General features: G+C 38.1%; 1 protein-coding gene across 8 annotated transcripts in view; it reads left to right on the top strand.

Annotated features, from left to right (window-relative positions):
* The window catches only part of ROBO1 (roundabout guidance receptor 1), a 1,151,566-nt gene that overhangs the window by 1,085,808 nt on the left and 51,504 nt on the right, over positions 1-14,254 (top strand). For all 8 annotated transcript variants that reach the window (XM_073009653.1, XM_073009651.1, XM_073009652.1 and 5 more), the window contains 5 exons: positions 816-937; positions 1,739-1,970; positions 3,185-3,306; positions 5,662-5,833; positions 10,937-11,134. In XM_073009653.1, the coding sequence (XP_072865754.1) occupies positions 816-937; positions 1,739-1,970; positions 3,185-3,306; positions 5,662-5,833; positions 10,937-11,134 (846 nt within the window). The remainder of the gene's footprint in view (positions 1-815; positions 938-1,738; positions 1,971-3,184; positions 3,307-5,661; positions 5,834-10,936; positions 11,135-14,254) is intronic.

Genomic DNA, 14,254 nt, shown 5'->3' with positions numbered 1-14,254 from the left:
AATGTTTTTCGAGTGTAGACTTTAAGAAGCTTATTTTAAAAATTAGCGTTAGTAGCCATTTCACTCTTACTGTGTTCTTAGTTTCGTTTCTAAAATTTGGGGGCTGCTGTGATTAAGAACTCTTTACTAAACCTTCTTTACGATGACACAATAACTAAACTAAATCATCATCAATTACATAAATGTTAAGTACTTTTTTCTCATGAATCTAATCAGATTGATTTTATTTTACTTCCTTGGTGGCATGTGTATCACCTCCATTGTAGCCACTAACTTACCATATACCTTATATGAGAAAATATCCAAGTTCATCTTAATGATGTAAAGTATCTGACTTCTTTCTGTTCTTGGTTTTCACTAACTGTATCTCCTTTCTTTCCGTTGCTTAGCCACTCTGCTGCAATTGCAGTCTCTTTTCTGTCTTGTGTAGTTAGGATCACTACAGAAGGTTTTCATAAACTCAGAGGGCATTGCACTAGTGCCCTCATTTTCATCAGGAAAGTGATCATTGCATGGTAGGAGGAGCCACTCAATGTTGCTATTTGCCATTGTTGTCTTTGCTTCCTGCTCTTTTTGACTTTCTATAATATGTGTCCTCTGCATTCTCTCTCTCTCTGTATGTCTATCCCCTCTTACTTTCCTGATCCTAATAAAAAGGTTAAATTATTATTATTATTTTTTTTTTCTGAATCACAGCCTGGCCTGTATTCTACTTGACTGAGAGTTGCTATGAATGAAAAGTTTGTCTTACCATGCTTTCATTCAGTTCAGTAGCATTGTGTAGAAACTGACACAGTTTTCTTGAATTGTTGTAGATGTTCCACCAACAAGTCAGGGGGTGGACCACAAGCAGGTCCAGAGAGAGCTGGGGAATGTTGTTCTGCACCTCCACAACCCTACCATCCTTTCTTCCTCTTCCATCGAAGTGCACTGGACAGTGAGTTGTTACAATATTTGATCTCAGTTTTCCTAAGTGTCTGGGAGATCATTATAATGCATATAAAATGTAACTATCTGTTGCCTACTTGTACATTAATGATAACTTTACAGTGTAAGCACTGTTTATTACAGTGCTTATTAGTTGGGCTTTAAACAGAAAAATGTTGCATCTTGAGCCTATTTTTTTCTTATTGTGCTGCAGTAGTGAACTTGGCCTGTCTCAGGAAAGAAACAGATAGTATTAACTATGATATGTAACTTGTGATAGGATCATTATTACATGAATCTTTTCAACTTGGAGATATTTCCAAGTAGTGTTAAGTAGGCTTTTAAAATCGGAGAGTCATCAAACATTTTAGCTTCTCATCCCCTTGGCCCAGGCATGTCTTACATGCAATGTTAGAGCTGCCATCAGGCCTCACATTTCTGCATGAAGCATAGAAGTTAATGCCACAGAAATTTGTATCACCTTACAAAAGATAGTGGATTTTTTTTCAGTATTCTACTTACTTGAATGTTTTAGCTGAAGATTTACAAAAGATAGTGGATTTTTTTCAGTATTCTACTTACTTGAATGTTTTAGCTGAAGATTCTTTTGGATTTTCTATGAGCACACTTATGTTGTCCACATTCTGATGAGCTTTATTTTTTCCTTTCTAATTCTGACACATTTCTTGTGTAAGAATGTGGGATGAAGCCAGACAGAATTTTGTGCATTTTATAACATTTAATTTTTATTGTTTTCTAATGATCCAGTAAAATAGTATGAATAATTACATTTTACTTGTCTTTTTAATAGGTAGATCAACAGTCTCAGTATATACAAGGATATAAAATTCTCTATCGGCCATCTGGAGCCAATCACGGAGAATCAGACTGGTTAGTTTTCGAAGTGAGGACCCCAACCAAAAACAGTGTGGTTATCCCTGATCTCAGAAAGGGAGTCAACTATGAAATTAAGGCTCGCCCTTTTTTTAATGAATTTCAAGGAGCAGATAGTGAAATCAAGTTTGCCAAGACCCTGGAAGAAGGCAAGTATGATGAAGCGTATGATTTCCGTGCATTGCAGTATATTTGTTAAGATTGTACTGGCTTAATTTAAATTGTTATAATGTTAAGAGTGGCATTAATTATTAACTTTCTTGATATTGAACATACATTTTGCTAACAGTATTTGTTTATTTAGAAAACTAGAAAAGCAAAATGCTATAATAGTTGACTTGCTTCAATAGTGGCCTACCTACAAATGTGCAAATGTGAACATTATATTACTTAATGATATACAGAAATTTAATTATTCAGAACTAAAATTCACTTTTAAAAATGAAATTGTTTTCCATTTGGTTTATTTTCTATTCAGCATTTTCTATTTGTTTGTTTTGATCCATGATTGGAGTATGTTGATTTGCCCAGGACTTTCTGGGATTAACATTTTCTTCCTAAATCTCATCTCTCTTAAAACACCTCAGTTTTAGACAAACCACTATAGCTGACCACCCTATTCCTAGAAATTAAGCAATATTTACATAAAGGTAAAAGATTACATTAAATTACAGCACGAGGTTTCCCAACATGTCTTTGTCACTTTGGCTGTATAAATAATTATGATGAATGATTAACATTCATTTCATACTTTTGAACATTTTGAGGGAGAACAGGAGACTAGAGTTACAGGGTAGAAGAAATAGGAATTGTCCTGGGATGTTTGGTGGAAACAAGGTGTTTAACTTTGGTTATGGAAAATTCACAGTGGCAGTTAATTAGCATGGAGTGAGGAACAACTTAGGTAGTTTGGGACTATTCAGACTTGGATGAAATACATCTTTAAAACATATGCAGCCGGGCACAGTGGCTCACACCTGTAATCCAAGCACTTTGGGAGGTTGAGGCGGTGGATCACCTGAAGTCAGGAGTTTGAGACCAGCCTGGCCAAAGTGGTGAAACCCCGTCTCTATTAAAAATACAAAAATCAGCGGGGCGTGGTGGCGGCGCCTGTAGTCCCAGCTACTCAGGGGGCTGAGGCAGGAGAATCGCTTGAACCCGGGAGCGGGAGGTTGCAGTGAGCCGAGATCATATCACTGCACTACAGCCTGGACGACAGGGGGAGACTCCGTCTCAAAAAAAAAAAAAAAAAAGCATATGTTGATATAATATTAAATATTTATTATGGGTTTTGATATTAATAACCTGCTTTCAGTGTTCTCTAGCACATTCTAATAACCTACCTTTTAAAACAATTTAATAGCGCCCAGTGCCCCACCCCAAGGTGTAACCGTATCGAAGAATGATGGCAACGGAACTGCAATTCTGGTCAGTTGGCAGCCGCCTCCGGAAGACACCCGAAATGGAATGGTCCAAGAGTATAAGGTATGAGAATGATGGATGTGTAGGATGCCCTGATGGACAGCCCCCGCCATTCACAAAGGAAAAGCTGGTATTTGTTTGTGGATATTTGGCGCCATCTGCTGGTCCAAATAGCAACATGTAAATTATTTTTAAAACGCTTTCTTGTTCAGTGACTTTGAAATTCTGATTCAGTTGGTCTGACAGGGGCCCTTGGACATATATTTCGGTGAATCGTTTGGCGATTCTGATGTGCGTTCTTAGTGAAGGCCCAAATAAGACTGTACATGTTCTTCTGAGTAGCAGATTAATCTATACAGTAACCAAGTATCCTGAGCCGAATTTTATTTTATTTTCAAAATAGTTTTAAAAACAAATTGAGAAACCTCTTTATGAAATGTGTGTATATTAACAGCGTGGTTTTTAAAGTATTTAAACGACTGCCATAAGTGCACTGTGGATGTTTTAATATGTTTCAAATAAGATTTTCTAGCATAATTGAGGCATTAAAAGTCTCTGTACTTTTAAGTGTTTTCTTAAGAGTTTCAAGGCTGTCTCCATACTGAGGATTGACAGGACACTATGTGTTAGTCTAGAAAAATAGAATGTTATAGAAGATTTTTAAGGATTTAAAATGAGATGATGTCTCAGCTCTCAAGGTAAACTGTGGAATGTAGGCATTTTCACCTAAGAGTCAAAACTCATTTCTCTCCTGAAGAAATGCAAAAGGGTGGACTTCACTTAACTTCACGGTCAATTTAAAATAATAAAATGCCTTGCTGAACCTGATTGACTGGTACAAAATCAGTTTGTGGCTTTGGTTCAGCTGTATAATGTAATTGGGGTTAAAAAAAAAAAATCACAAAAGAGTCTTTATTTCCAAATGGTCAGCTCCTTGTATAGGGTCTGACCATTTCTTGGTATTATATATTGAAACTATATTAAAATAATATTAACTTTCAAAGAAAAAAGTAAAAGGATAAATGATGGAGGAGACTGGTATGGTTAGATTTCTTTTAAATCTCACTTCCTATTACAGTTTAGACAATTGTCGACTGAAAGTTAATGGTATATATTGCTTGAGGACATCATAAAGAATTCAGGGCATGTCAGTTGGGCGTGGTGCCTCACCCCTGTAATCCCAGCACTTTGAGATGCCAGCCTGGCCAACATGGTGAAACCCCATCTCTACTAAATATACAAAAATTAGCTGGGTGTGGTGGTGCACGCCTGTAATCCCAGCTACTCAGGAGGCTGAGGCAGGAGAATCACTGGAACCCAGGAGGTGGAAGCTGCACTAAGCCAAGATGGCAGCACTACGCTGCAGCCTGGGCGACAGAGCAAGACTCCATCTCAAATAATAATAGTAATAATGAGCAAGTTTTTCTATAGATCATTTTCTTACGGAAACTGAGTTTGAACATTGTCATGCACCATATCCAAGTTCTTACACATCACAGAAGATCACTCGGTGATGAATCTTTTAGTGAAATTTAAAACAAGGATGATAGTACAGTTTGAAAATCTCAATTTCTTGAGAATAGTTTTCGATCACAAATATTATTAGCCAAGTTAATCAGGTAGCTCTAACTTTCCCATTAGAAGAAAGGTTTTTTCACATCAAATACGTATTGCTATTCTTTATGATCTCGTGGATGCTGTGAAGCACTGATAGTCCCATTTAAATAGACGATCCGAGGGCGAATTTTCCCTCACCGACAATACAGTTCAGTGTACCAGAGGGTGAATAGAATCCTGGGATGAGGCTTACCCCTTGTGTGCAGTTTTGTTTTTAATAATCTCATTTGTACAAACTGCTTTAGCGTATTCAGAAGCTCTCCTTCCTTTTCAATCAGCTACTCTTAGTAAACTGTGATGTGCCAGTGTCAGTGCCAGGCAGATTGATCCCAGAGAACGACTGAAGTAAAGTATGAGACTTGGAGTTTCCTACTCATTTTTGTTTTACAATATCTGGTCATCATGCCTAGAATGCAAATGTTGAATGGTATTCTTCTTCATCTGCATAGACACAGCTATCTGCAAGCTATTTATTTATCTGGCAATAATGTCTTGTTGGTAAGAAATCCTGATGAAGTGGGCTGATGGAAACTACTGCCTTCAAGCACAGATTTGTAGACCTACCTGATATAACCTTTTAAAAGTATATGAGAAAGTAATAAAGACACCTTGAAACTACGTTTAACATTAAATTTGAATGGAAGATTGTTCATAGAACTAGATTTTAGGGAAAAATGACTTTGGAAACTTCTTATGGTAGCGCATGACCGTTTTGAACTCTGTCTAGGTCTAAAACTGCAATCCTGTGTTGATCTTTGCATTCATGTAGGTAATTTACAGCTTGACTTTCGCTTCTTACAGGTTTGGTGTCTGGGCAATGAAACTCGATACCACATAAACAAAACAGTGGACGGTTCCACCTTTTCTGTGGTCATTCCCTTTCTCGTTCCTGGAATCCGATACAGTGTGGAAGTGGCAGCCAGCACTGGGGCTGGGCCTGGGGTGAAGAGTGAGCCTCAGTTCATCCAGCTGGGTGAGTGTCAGTGCAGATCCAGTTTGACAGTCTCACTCTACCATGTGGTCCCGCCTTGCTCTTCTGCATTTGGCTGAGCCACCGCCATTGCTAATTTAATAGAATATGGAATATGGCTTAGAGCTACAAAAAGGTGTTAGCTTTACTTAAAATATGGGGGGGGGGGAGAGAGAGAGAGACTAGATGCAGATATTATGACATAAATATCTCAACTAAACTTGAACATATCCAAGCATACATTTTTGATATTTCAAGCAAAAGGCTGTCCATATTCAATGTTATGCTAATCCTGTCCTATATAATGTTTTTATCTATTCAACAAATACTATTAATTGAGCACCAAGGATACCTCCGTGAACATGAAAGACAGTCTGTACCTTCATGGAACACATAGTTGCTTGGATTTAAAATCAAACAGGCCGGGCATGGTGGCTCACTCCTGTAATCCCAACACTTTGGGAGGCCAAGGTGGGCAGATCACAAGGTCAGGAGATCGAGACCATCCTGGCTAACAGGGTGAAACCCCGTCTCTACTAAAAATAAAAAAAAAATTGCCGGGTGTGGTGGCGGTCACCTGTAGTCCCAGCTACGCGGGAGGCTGAGGCAGGAGAATGGCGGGAACCCCGGGGGCGGAGCTTGCAGTGAGCTGAGATCGCGCCGCTGCACTCCAGTCTGGGTGACAGAGTGAGACGCCTTCTCAGAAAAAAAGAAAATAAAGAAATCCAACAAGTAAGCAAACTTCTATTTAAAACTTAAACCAAGTATTAGAAGTTTATAGCAATGACCAATTTATATTCACATCTAGTGTCTATTTAAAATTATAATTCCTTATTATAGCAAAAGATAGACTGAGATGACAAGAAGTATTAAAATATGTTTATATACTGATTGCTTAGAAAGTTAAATACAATTTGTGCCTCAAACATAGTTAGATGAATTTAAAAAAAAAAAAAACATCGAAAGCTTCATTACCACTGTTCACTCTAGGCAATATGGCATGATCATAAACTACAAATTAGTAAAAGCATGGTAGTAAATTCTAAAACAAACAGCAAAACAATGACAAAATACCATTGTAACTGAAAAGCAAGAAGAAAGGTTCAAATATTAAGAAGCTGTGTTTAAATTATGAATGATGCCAAGAAGTATATAGCACCTTTATGTTTTTGTCTTCCAGATCAGAGGTTAAGCATTAGTAGTATTTTATTACTAGTGAAATATTAGTATATGTTACTGATATTACAATCAGTTGTTCAATCATCAAAAAGGATCTGATGTATGAAGCTTTGTATTTCACAATTACTATTTTTGCATGTTAATAATATTGATGACATCCTGGAAATCATTTCAAAACAAAATTAAGAATCACCTTAATTTTGTAAACTTCATTGCTGTACATAAAGAACTTCACATTTATTTTGAAGAATATTATTGATGTTCCGTTGTTTAGACAATGCGAGTTGCAGTAATAGATACATTTGCAGAATTTCTGTCCTATGATACAATAAATCTACCAAAGTCCACTTGTGGGGTGAGGACTCTGTTCCACACAGACATTGAGGATCATAGGCGGATGAGTTAGCCTGTTTATCACAGGGCTTCTGAAGTGGACCCGGGGTCTGCAGCAAGGGGAGGAAAGAAACACATCGTCTATGGGCGTGTTCAATGGTACAGGTCTAGACAGGGTGCCCCTCACTCCCCCAGTGTGACTACAAGCAGATGAATGGGGTCACTACAAAACTAAGTCACTGGCCAGGAAGCCTCCTCCCAACAGCTCCATTAGATGAGAGTTCCATTCAAGCTTTTAGGGAAAATGTGCTCTCTCTTTCACAGCCGTAGGCTAAAATTTGATTTTTTTGCACTCATGTTACCACTGAAGAACTTATCCATGTAACTCAAAACGTCCTGTTCTCCAAAACTAGTAAAACGAAATTTTTCAAAAACAATAACCAATGATTGCATATAGAAATAAAACTTTTAAACAAAAAATAGCTCCTGGTTTGATTCAAGCCGCACAAGAAACTATAACAAAATGAGTTGCTTGATGCATCTGTTGCACATTTATATAAGATGTGGAGGAAAACAGTTTAGATTGAGAAAATAGTTGATATTCAGATATTTGCCCAATTTTGTTAAATTTCAGTATGAATTTATTAACATTGAAATAAGTTAACATTGTGATGACTCTGTATATTATTTTTGTGTACCTATTTTTATGACTGAAGATTATTTAGTTCTATTTTTTGGAAGATGAATTGGGAAAATGACCAGGTATAATTTTCTTTATTTAAGATTGAAACCATGGGGGCCAAATTGGTTTCCTTGAAATTATAGATGAGTTCCATTTTTCCATCTCCTCAGATAGGCTCAGCTGCAGGAGACAAAGACTGGGCTAGCGAGTGCCTGTTTTAATTCATTAGTCATACCACGCTTGAGTCTGTTAAGTCTATCTGGTTGTTTGCATAGGACCTCTCGTGGCTGTTTCCATACTATCTGAGGCTACCCATCTTAACCTTGCACAAATAGCCATGAAATCTATAAACCTAGCAGATACAAAGAATGTATTAGGAAGAAGAAGAATAGGTCTGCTTGGTGAACTTTAAGAGGATGAAGTGCTCTTAGGATAACCAGAGGTAATAAAAGAGTCTGGAACATGAAATAAAACTTTCATTCAACAAACAGAGAAAGGCAGGTAACTGCTTGTGGAAATAGGTTTTTCAGCCTTGACCCTCTGTAGAATGAGATCTGGAATTCTGTTCAAGAAAAAAGCAAACTGAAAAACCACACACACTCGTACAACATGAGAAGGAATTTAGCCATTTTGCATTGAAAGGGGTGCAGTTTTCCTGAAAGCTGTTTCCTTCATCATTGAACGCTGCTTATTTTTCCTTCCAGTTTTCTTATCAAGATGCAATGTCATTTAATAAGAAAAAAATCCACTGAAAGAAGAATCCATAAAAAATGTTATTCATGTGTAATGAGTTATACCAATTATCTTTCTGGAAAAAAAAAATGTATTTTGGATTGAAAAATATTTCTCTCTTAAAGCAGATTGTATTAGCAGAATTGCTGTATTTCTTTCTAATTTGGTCTTAAGGTCTCTCTTTGCAGAGTGGCTGTAAACTCTAGTCCTACCCTGACAGGGCTTTGGAGAATTTGGTTGTGGGTGTTCACTTTGTGCCTTTCACAGGATGCTTTTTAATCCTGGCAGACAGCATAACACCTCAGTGTTCAGCCCGTGACCAGGTGTCCCTCGCACAGGAAACTTGTTTATACCGGCAGATGTCCCTGTGGCTTTCATCTGACCTGTGTCCAGCTTATTCCTGTCAATATGACCCCTCCTAGGAGAGCCTTGACTGGGAGGAAAGTTAAAACCTTCCAGTGTGTTGCGTAGATGAGACTCAGAGGAGGCAACACAACGAAAACACATGCAGTAACTGAACAGTTTATTACTCACAGATCCATGGGACAGAGGGTGTGCCGACAAGGGCCGATGAGGCCACCGGGGCAATGTGCTGAACCAGCAGGTGGGGGTCCAGAGAGGGAAGACCTAGGCACTGAGGCCTTTTTGCCCTTGCAGGTATTACCCAGGCAGGTTTCCTTTGGGGAGTTCCAACTGGTGGGTTCCTAGAGCAAATGGCACAAGTTCCATGGGGTCACATTCTGTCTGAGAACGGTCACTGTGGCATATCTGCACAGTCCATGAGGGGTGTGGTGTCACTGGGGTGAGTCAAGGAAGTTGTGTCTACATATCCCATAGGGAAGTGGTCACCAAAAGTCAGTCGTGTAAGGCAGATACTTGGATTGACCATGTTGAGGAGCTGGAGGGAAACAGGGAACTGGAAATTGTCAAGGGTATCAGTGAGACACTGGTGAGAAGGTTAAACTTAGATTCAGAATCAATGCTGAGCCCACATAAAATTATAAGAACTCATAACAACAATATGTATCAGAGTCAAATGTTTAATAATTGTAAGTAAGCACCAATCCTAAGGAAATGGGCCAACACCTTCTTGTTTCACCAGATGTGGTGGGGGAAGAACATCAAAATTGCAGACAGAGGTGGGCATTCTGCACAGTGGGCACCCTCAGGGTTGATATCACTCAGTGCCAGCAAAATTAGGTATTGCTTTGGTGATACAGCCTCCAGTTCTCTGCAGCAACGTTGCAGACCTCTTGTGTGACTGGGTGTCATGGTGGGCTTGAAAAAACTCAGTAGGCTTAAAACATAAATGTAAACTAAGTACATTTTATTAGCCGTATAGTCCATCATTTTTTAAATATTGAATCAAAATGGCCAGCAGAAATATGAGCCCTTTTGACTATTCATAACCCTTGATATTATAATTCTTTTACACATTTAACATTATTTTGTCTATTGCTCCCCGTGATTATTATTTTAATGGAGAGATTATCCATGGCTCTTCCAATGGTAACACTATCTTAATTTTTCTTTGGGTTTTCCTGATCCTGAATTCTATAGGTCTTTCTGAACTTACGTTAATTAATGTGTTTCTAAGACAATTAAATGTCTTACAATATGGTGTTAGTGTCGGGGGTACACACACACATATAGAGACTTTTCCGTATCTAACTTAGAGAGGAAATAAAATTTTATTTCTTTTTTAAGAACATACTATTTAAGCATGCCTATAGAAGTCTGAGAAAGTTTCTATCTTGTCTGTAAATACTTATTAAATATTCCTTATTTGTACATGTATTACTTGTACGTGTATGAAAGTATTTCATTTTTTTAGTGTTACGTTTTTGTATTTTTCTCAGTTAGCGCTGTCCTGTGAGACTTAATCTAAGCAGTAACCTGCAGAGCTCTTTGGATGGGAAAGAGAAACAGGTGCCATTGCTTTCGTCTTTAAGCATGATTCTATACAGCTGCCTTGCTTGCTTTGCATTGAAATAAATAAATAGCATTGTGCAGTTTTGCTGAAAACAGTATGAACTGTTTTATTTGATGATGGTGAGTGATGTGAGAGGAAAAACAGAAATCATTATCCAGAAATTAACAAAGCAATGGCAGCCACAAGTGAGTGCGTGCGTTACTGCGTTGAGTCTGAAGCCCACATTAATCAGAAGATGGCTTTTCAGATTCCCACGGAAACCCCGTGTCACCCGAGGACCAAGTCAGCCTGGCTCAGCAGATTTCTGACGTGGTGAAGCAGCCGGCCTTCATAGCAGGTATCGGAGCGGCCTGCTGGATCATCCTCATGGTCTTCAGCATCTGGCTTTATCGACACCGCAAGAAGAGGAACGGACTGACTAGTACTTATGCGGGTATCAGAAAAGGTATTCGCTTTCCCAAGGTTTTCATGTTTTAATGTTTCTAAAACTCTTGATTTTAATATTTGATTCCAAGTGATTCATGATTATGCATATCCTCTAAACATTTCTTAATACATAAAGATTTTCCGAAGTGCGTTTATGGTGCTGTGGTATCCACATACTAACTTCTCTTACATAGCAGAACGGCAAATAGAGTTGATTCGTTTCGTAGGGCTCAGTTCCTTTAAAATAGATTTTGCCAAGGTAGGTCTACCTTTGGCTGTTAGACCATTTCCCTTTTCTCTTAGGGAATTATTTTATTGCCTTATGTTCTTGAGGGAAATTTTTAATGTCCTTGTTATTGGAATTATAAACGCAACCTTGAAACAATCTCACGCAGTTTCAGAGGAGACACCATTACCCTCTGTGAAGCAAAATAGAAAATACTGCCATTTGATTATGTATAAAATACTCCTTTCTTGGTGAATATGGAAGGGGTGACTGAGTGATGTACTATTGCTTACGGAGAGAAGAGGGTTAGTCCATTTTTATTATTATAAAGTTGCAAAATGGAATATGTGTATGCTGTTACTTAGTGATGGTGATTTTGTTACAAATATGTTTGCAGTTTTAAAAAAGACAGCTTACTTGGCCACTATTATTATTTACAATTTTAAAGATGACCCAAAGATGCCAAGATTTTCACAGATACTTTTGCTACTTATCCTTAAACTCCGAAGCCTGCTGATACTTCTGTGTTTTGTATTCTCAAAGGAAATTGTTAACAGTGTCAGACAGACAATGCTCCCTGCCCCTTTGATATCTTCATCAATTCTGAGCCTCAGATCTTGGCTGTAGGTTAGCTGAGACGGTTGTAAGTCGCAGTTTTCAGGGACACCCGAGTTTATGTCATTAGTCCAACAAGATCACTTCTAGTGCCCCATTCTTGCTCTCAGAATTGTACTGACTAAGCGGCAGATGATACGAATCAGAGGCCCGTCCTTCAGTCTCATGCAGCAGCTTTACTTTGCCGCAAAGCAAATTTAAAGAGGATTTCCAATTAAAAAAAAAAAAAGTCTTCTACCATCACCAACTTTTCCCCCCAATTTTCTACGTAAGTGAACATTTCTTACACATGTTGGCCAGATTGTTTCCCTGACCAATTACATGACAAAGTCAGAATTTTTCATGTTAGCTAGAACTTGAATGTCCCTACGCATAGATAAAACAGTACGGGACAGCAATCTAAAATATTTGTGTTCTCCGTCACAAGGGGACTCAGCAAGAGTCAACACAAATGCGTCACTAATGCTATAAAACTAAATCTCCTTGCCACCTGCCTGTGGCTCAGCAGCAGTCTCTTCATGTACATACATTTGCTTTAGCATTATCATCCTTAAATATGTTTTTTTCAGATATGTGTCCTATCTAGGGATGAAGCAGTATGTCAGTATTCCCTCCTGTGAAATGGAAAATGAGGGCTTGGAGGTTACTGAAAAGAGAACTGGCCCTCATTATGTATACAAAGTAGAAGAATGTCAGGCACATGTTACCATATAAAACCTTTGACTAAAAATAATGGTAGACAAGGGGTTTTTGGGTGTCTTTGTGTGGTGGAGCGGGGAAGGGGTAGGGTGTTAGGGGTAGAAGATGTTTGGAAAGCTGATTTGAATGAGGAAAAGGGTGACTAATTAACATATAGATGTGGAGTCTCTTGAATTCATCATCAAAAGACCTCCATCATCAACTCTGTTTTGCAAATAGCCAGTCGGTGGAATCCTGGGTTTCTTATGAGGTGCCATAGCTACGTGATGATACTAATTTAATGCTCTACGTTGTCTTGAACTCTAGAAATGTGACATGCAACTCTCCTTCCTACTGAAATGTTTCTCTTTCTTTACTAACGTACTTTGAGCATGCCGAGAAGTGCCTATGTCCTCTTTGTGCAAAACCTATTAAACTAATACCATTGTCCTTTCAACGTAGCTTGTGTTTCAGCAGAAACCATAGAACATAATTACAAATGTAATCTGATGAGCGTTTGATTCTGCTTTCTTCACTTTGTCCTGGCGGCACTTGTTCATCATTTTGTTTCTATGCAATTTTTTAAGTGCATTTTGAGATCTTAAATTTTCTATGCCAAAGTCAGTGCCAGTAATTTTAAGACAAAAGAAAGTGAAATATTTTAAAGAATAAAAAATGTAAAAGAGCCCATTGACCTGTAAAACATCAAGCCAGAGTGTAACTTTGGGGGAATGGTGAGTCTATTTAACCTTTCCCCCTGACGTTTAGCTATCGGTGTGACGTCTGCCAGTTCGCTGGGTACCCCCTGCCACATGCATTCACAGAGTGCAGCAGCATCACTTAGGGACACACAGACTTTATTATATTATTGGAAGCTTTGAAAATTAAGTTGCTATTTGGTGTGCTAGCAGTGAAAATTTCATTTAGATTGACCTCCTTTTCATCTCTGCTTCAGTTCCTCAAAGTGGGGTTAGCAGTTAGCTAGGAGAAGTAATGACAAGGACCTTTCATATTTTCCCAGTGTCCTTGTGATTGCAAATTAATGTTCAGGCACTCCATTCTTGTTTGAATAGCTTTAGTTTCAAATGCACCTTTCCTTTTTTTTTTTTTTTTTTTTTATGAAGACTTGTTACTATGGCTCTGAATTTTTGAATGTAGCTAAATTACACTGACTCTGAAAAGACCTGACTGAAAAAAAAATACAATAGGATTCTTAAAACGGGGATTGCTGTGCTGCAAACGAAGGCCAGGGTATAAATTGGGGATGCAGCACTGAGGATTTTGCTTTTGTTCTTTCTAGTATGCTCAGAGATAAAGTGTCTGGGTAAGAACTGGCAATTGTAGAGGATGCTATAGCCTTTCAGTTTGCAACCCCAAATGCTCCGATTTCACAGTATATTTCCTGGAGATGTTCTAATGTGAAATAGAAAATATAATTCTGGCAGCGTTTTGATACATGATAAGTAATCAATATTCTAGTTTGTTTGTACTAAAGATTATTTTAAAGAAACTTTAATCTTAAAGGGAATAACATATATTTCCTTGCCTTTTTTTTTTTTTTTTTTTTTTAACCAGAGCAGCGTTTACTTTAATTTAACATGAAGAGATTGGAGCTAAGTC

Source organism: Chlorocebus sabaeus, chromosome 22 (assembly GCF_047675955.1).
Source record: "Chlorocebus sabaeus isolate Y175 chromosome 22, mChlSab1.0.hap1, whole genome shotgun sequence".
NCBI classification, from domain to species: Eukaryota; Metazoa; Chordata; class Mammalia; order Primates; family Cercopithecidae; genus Chlorocebus; species Chlorocebus sabaeus.
Note: the sequence above shows the minus strand (reverse complement) of the source record. Positions and strands in the feature narration are given on the sequence as shown.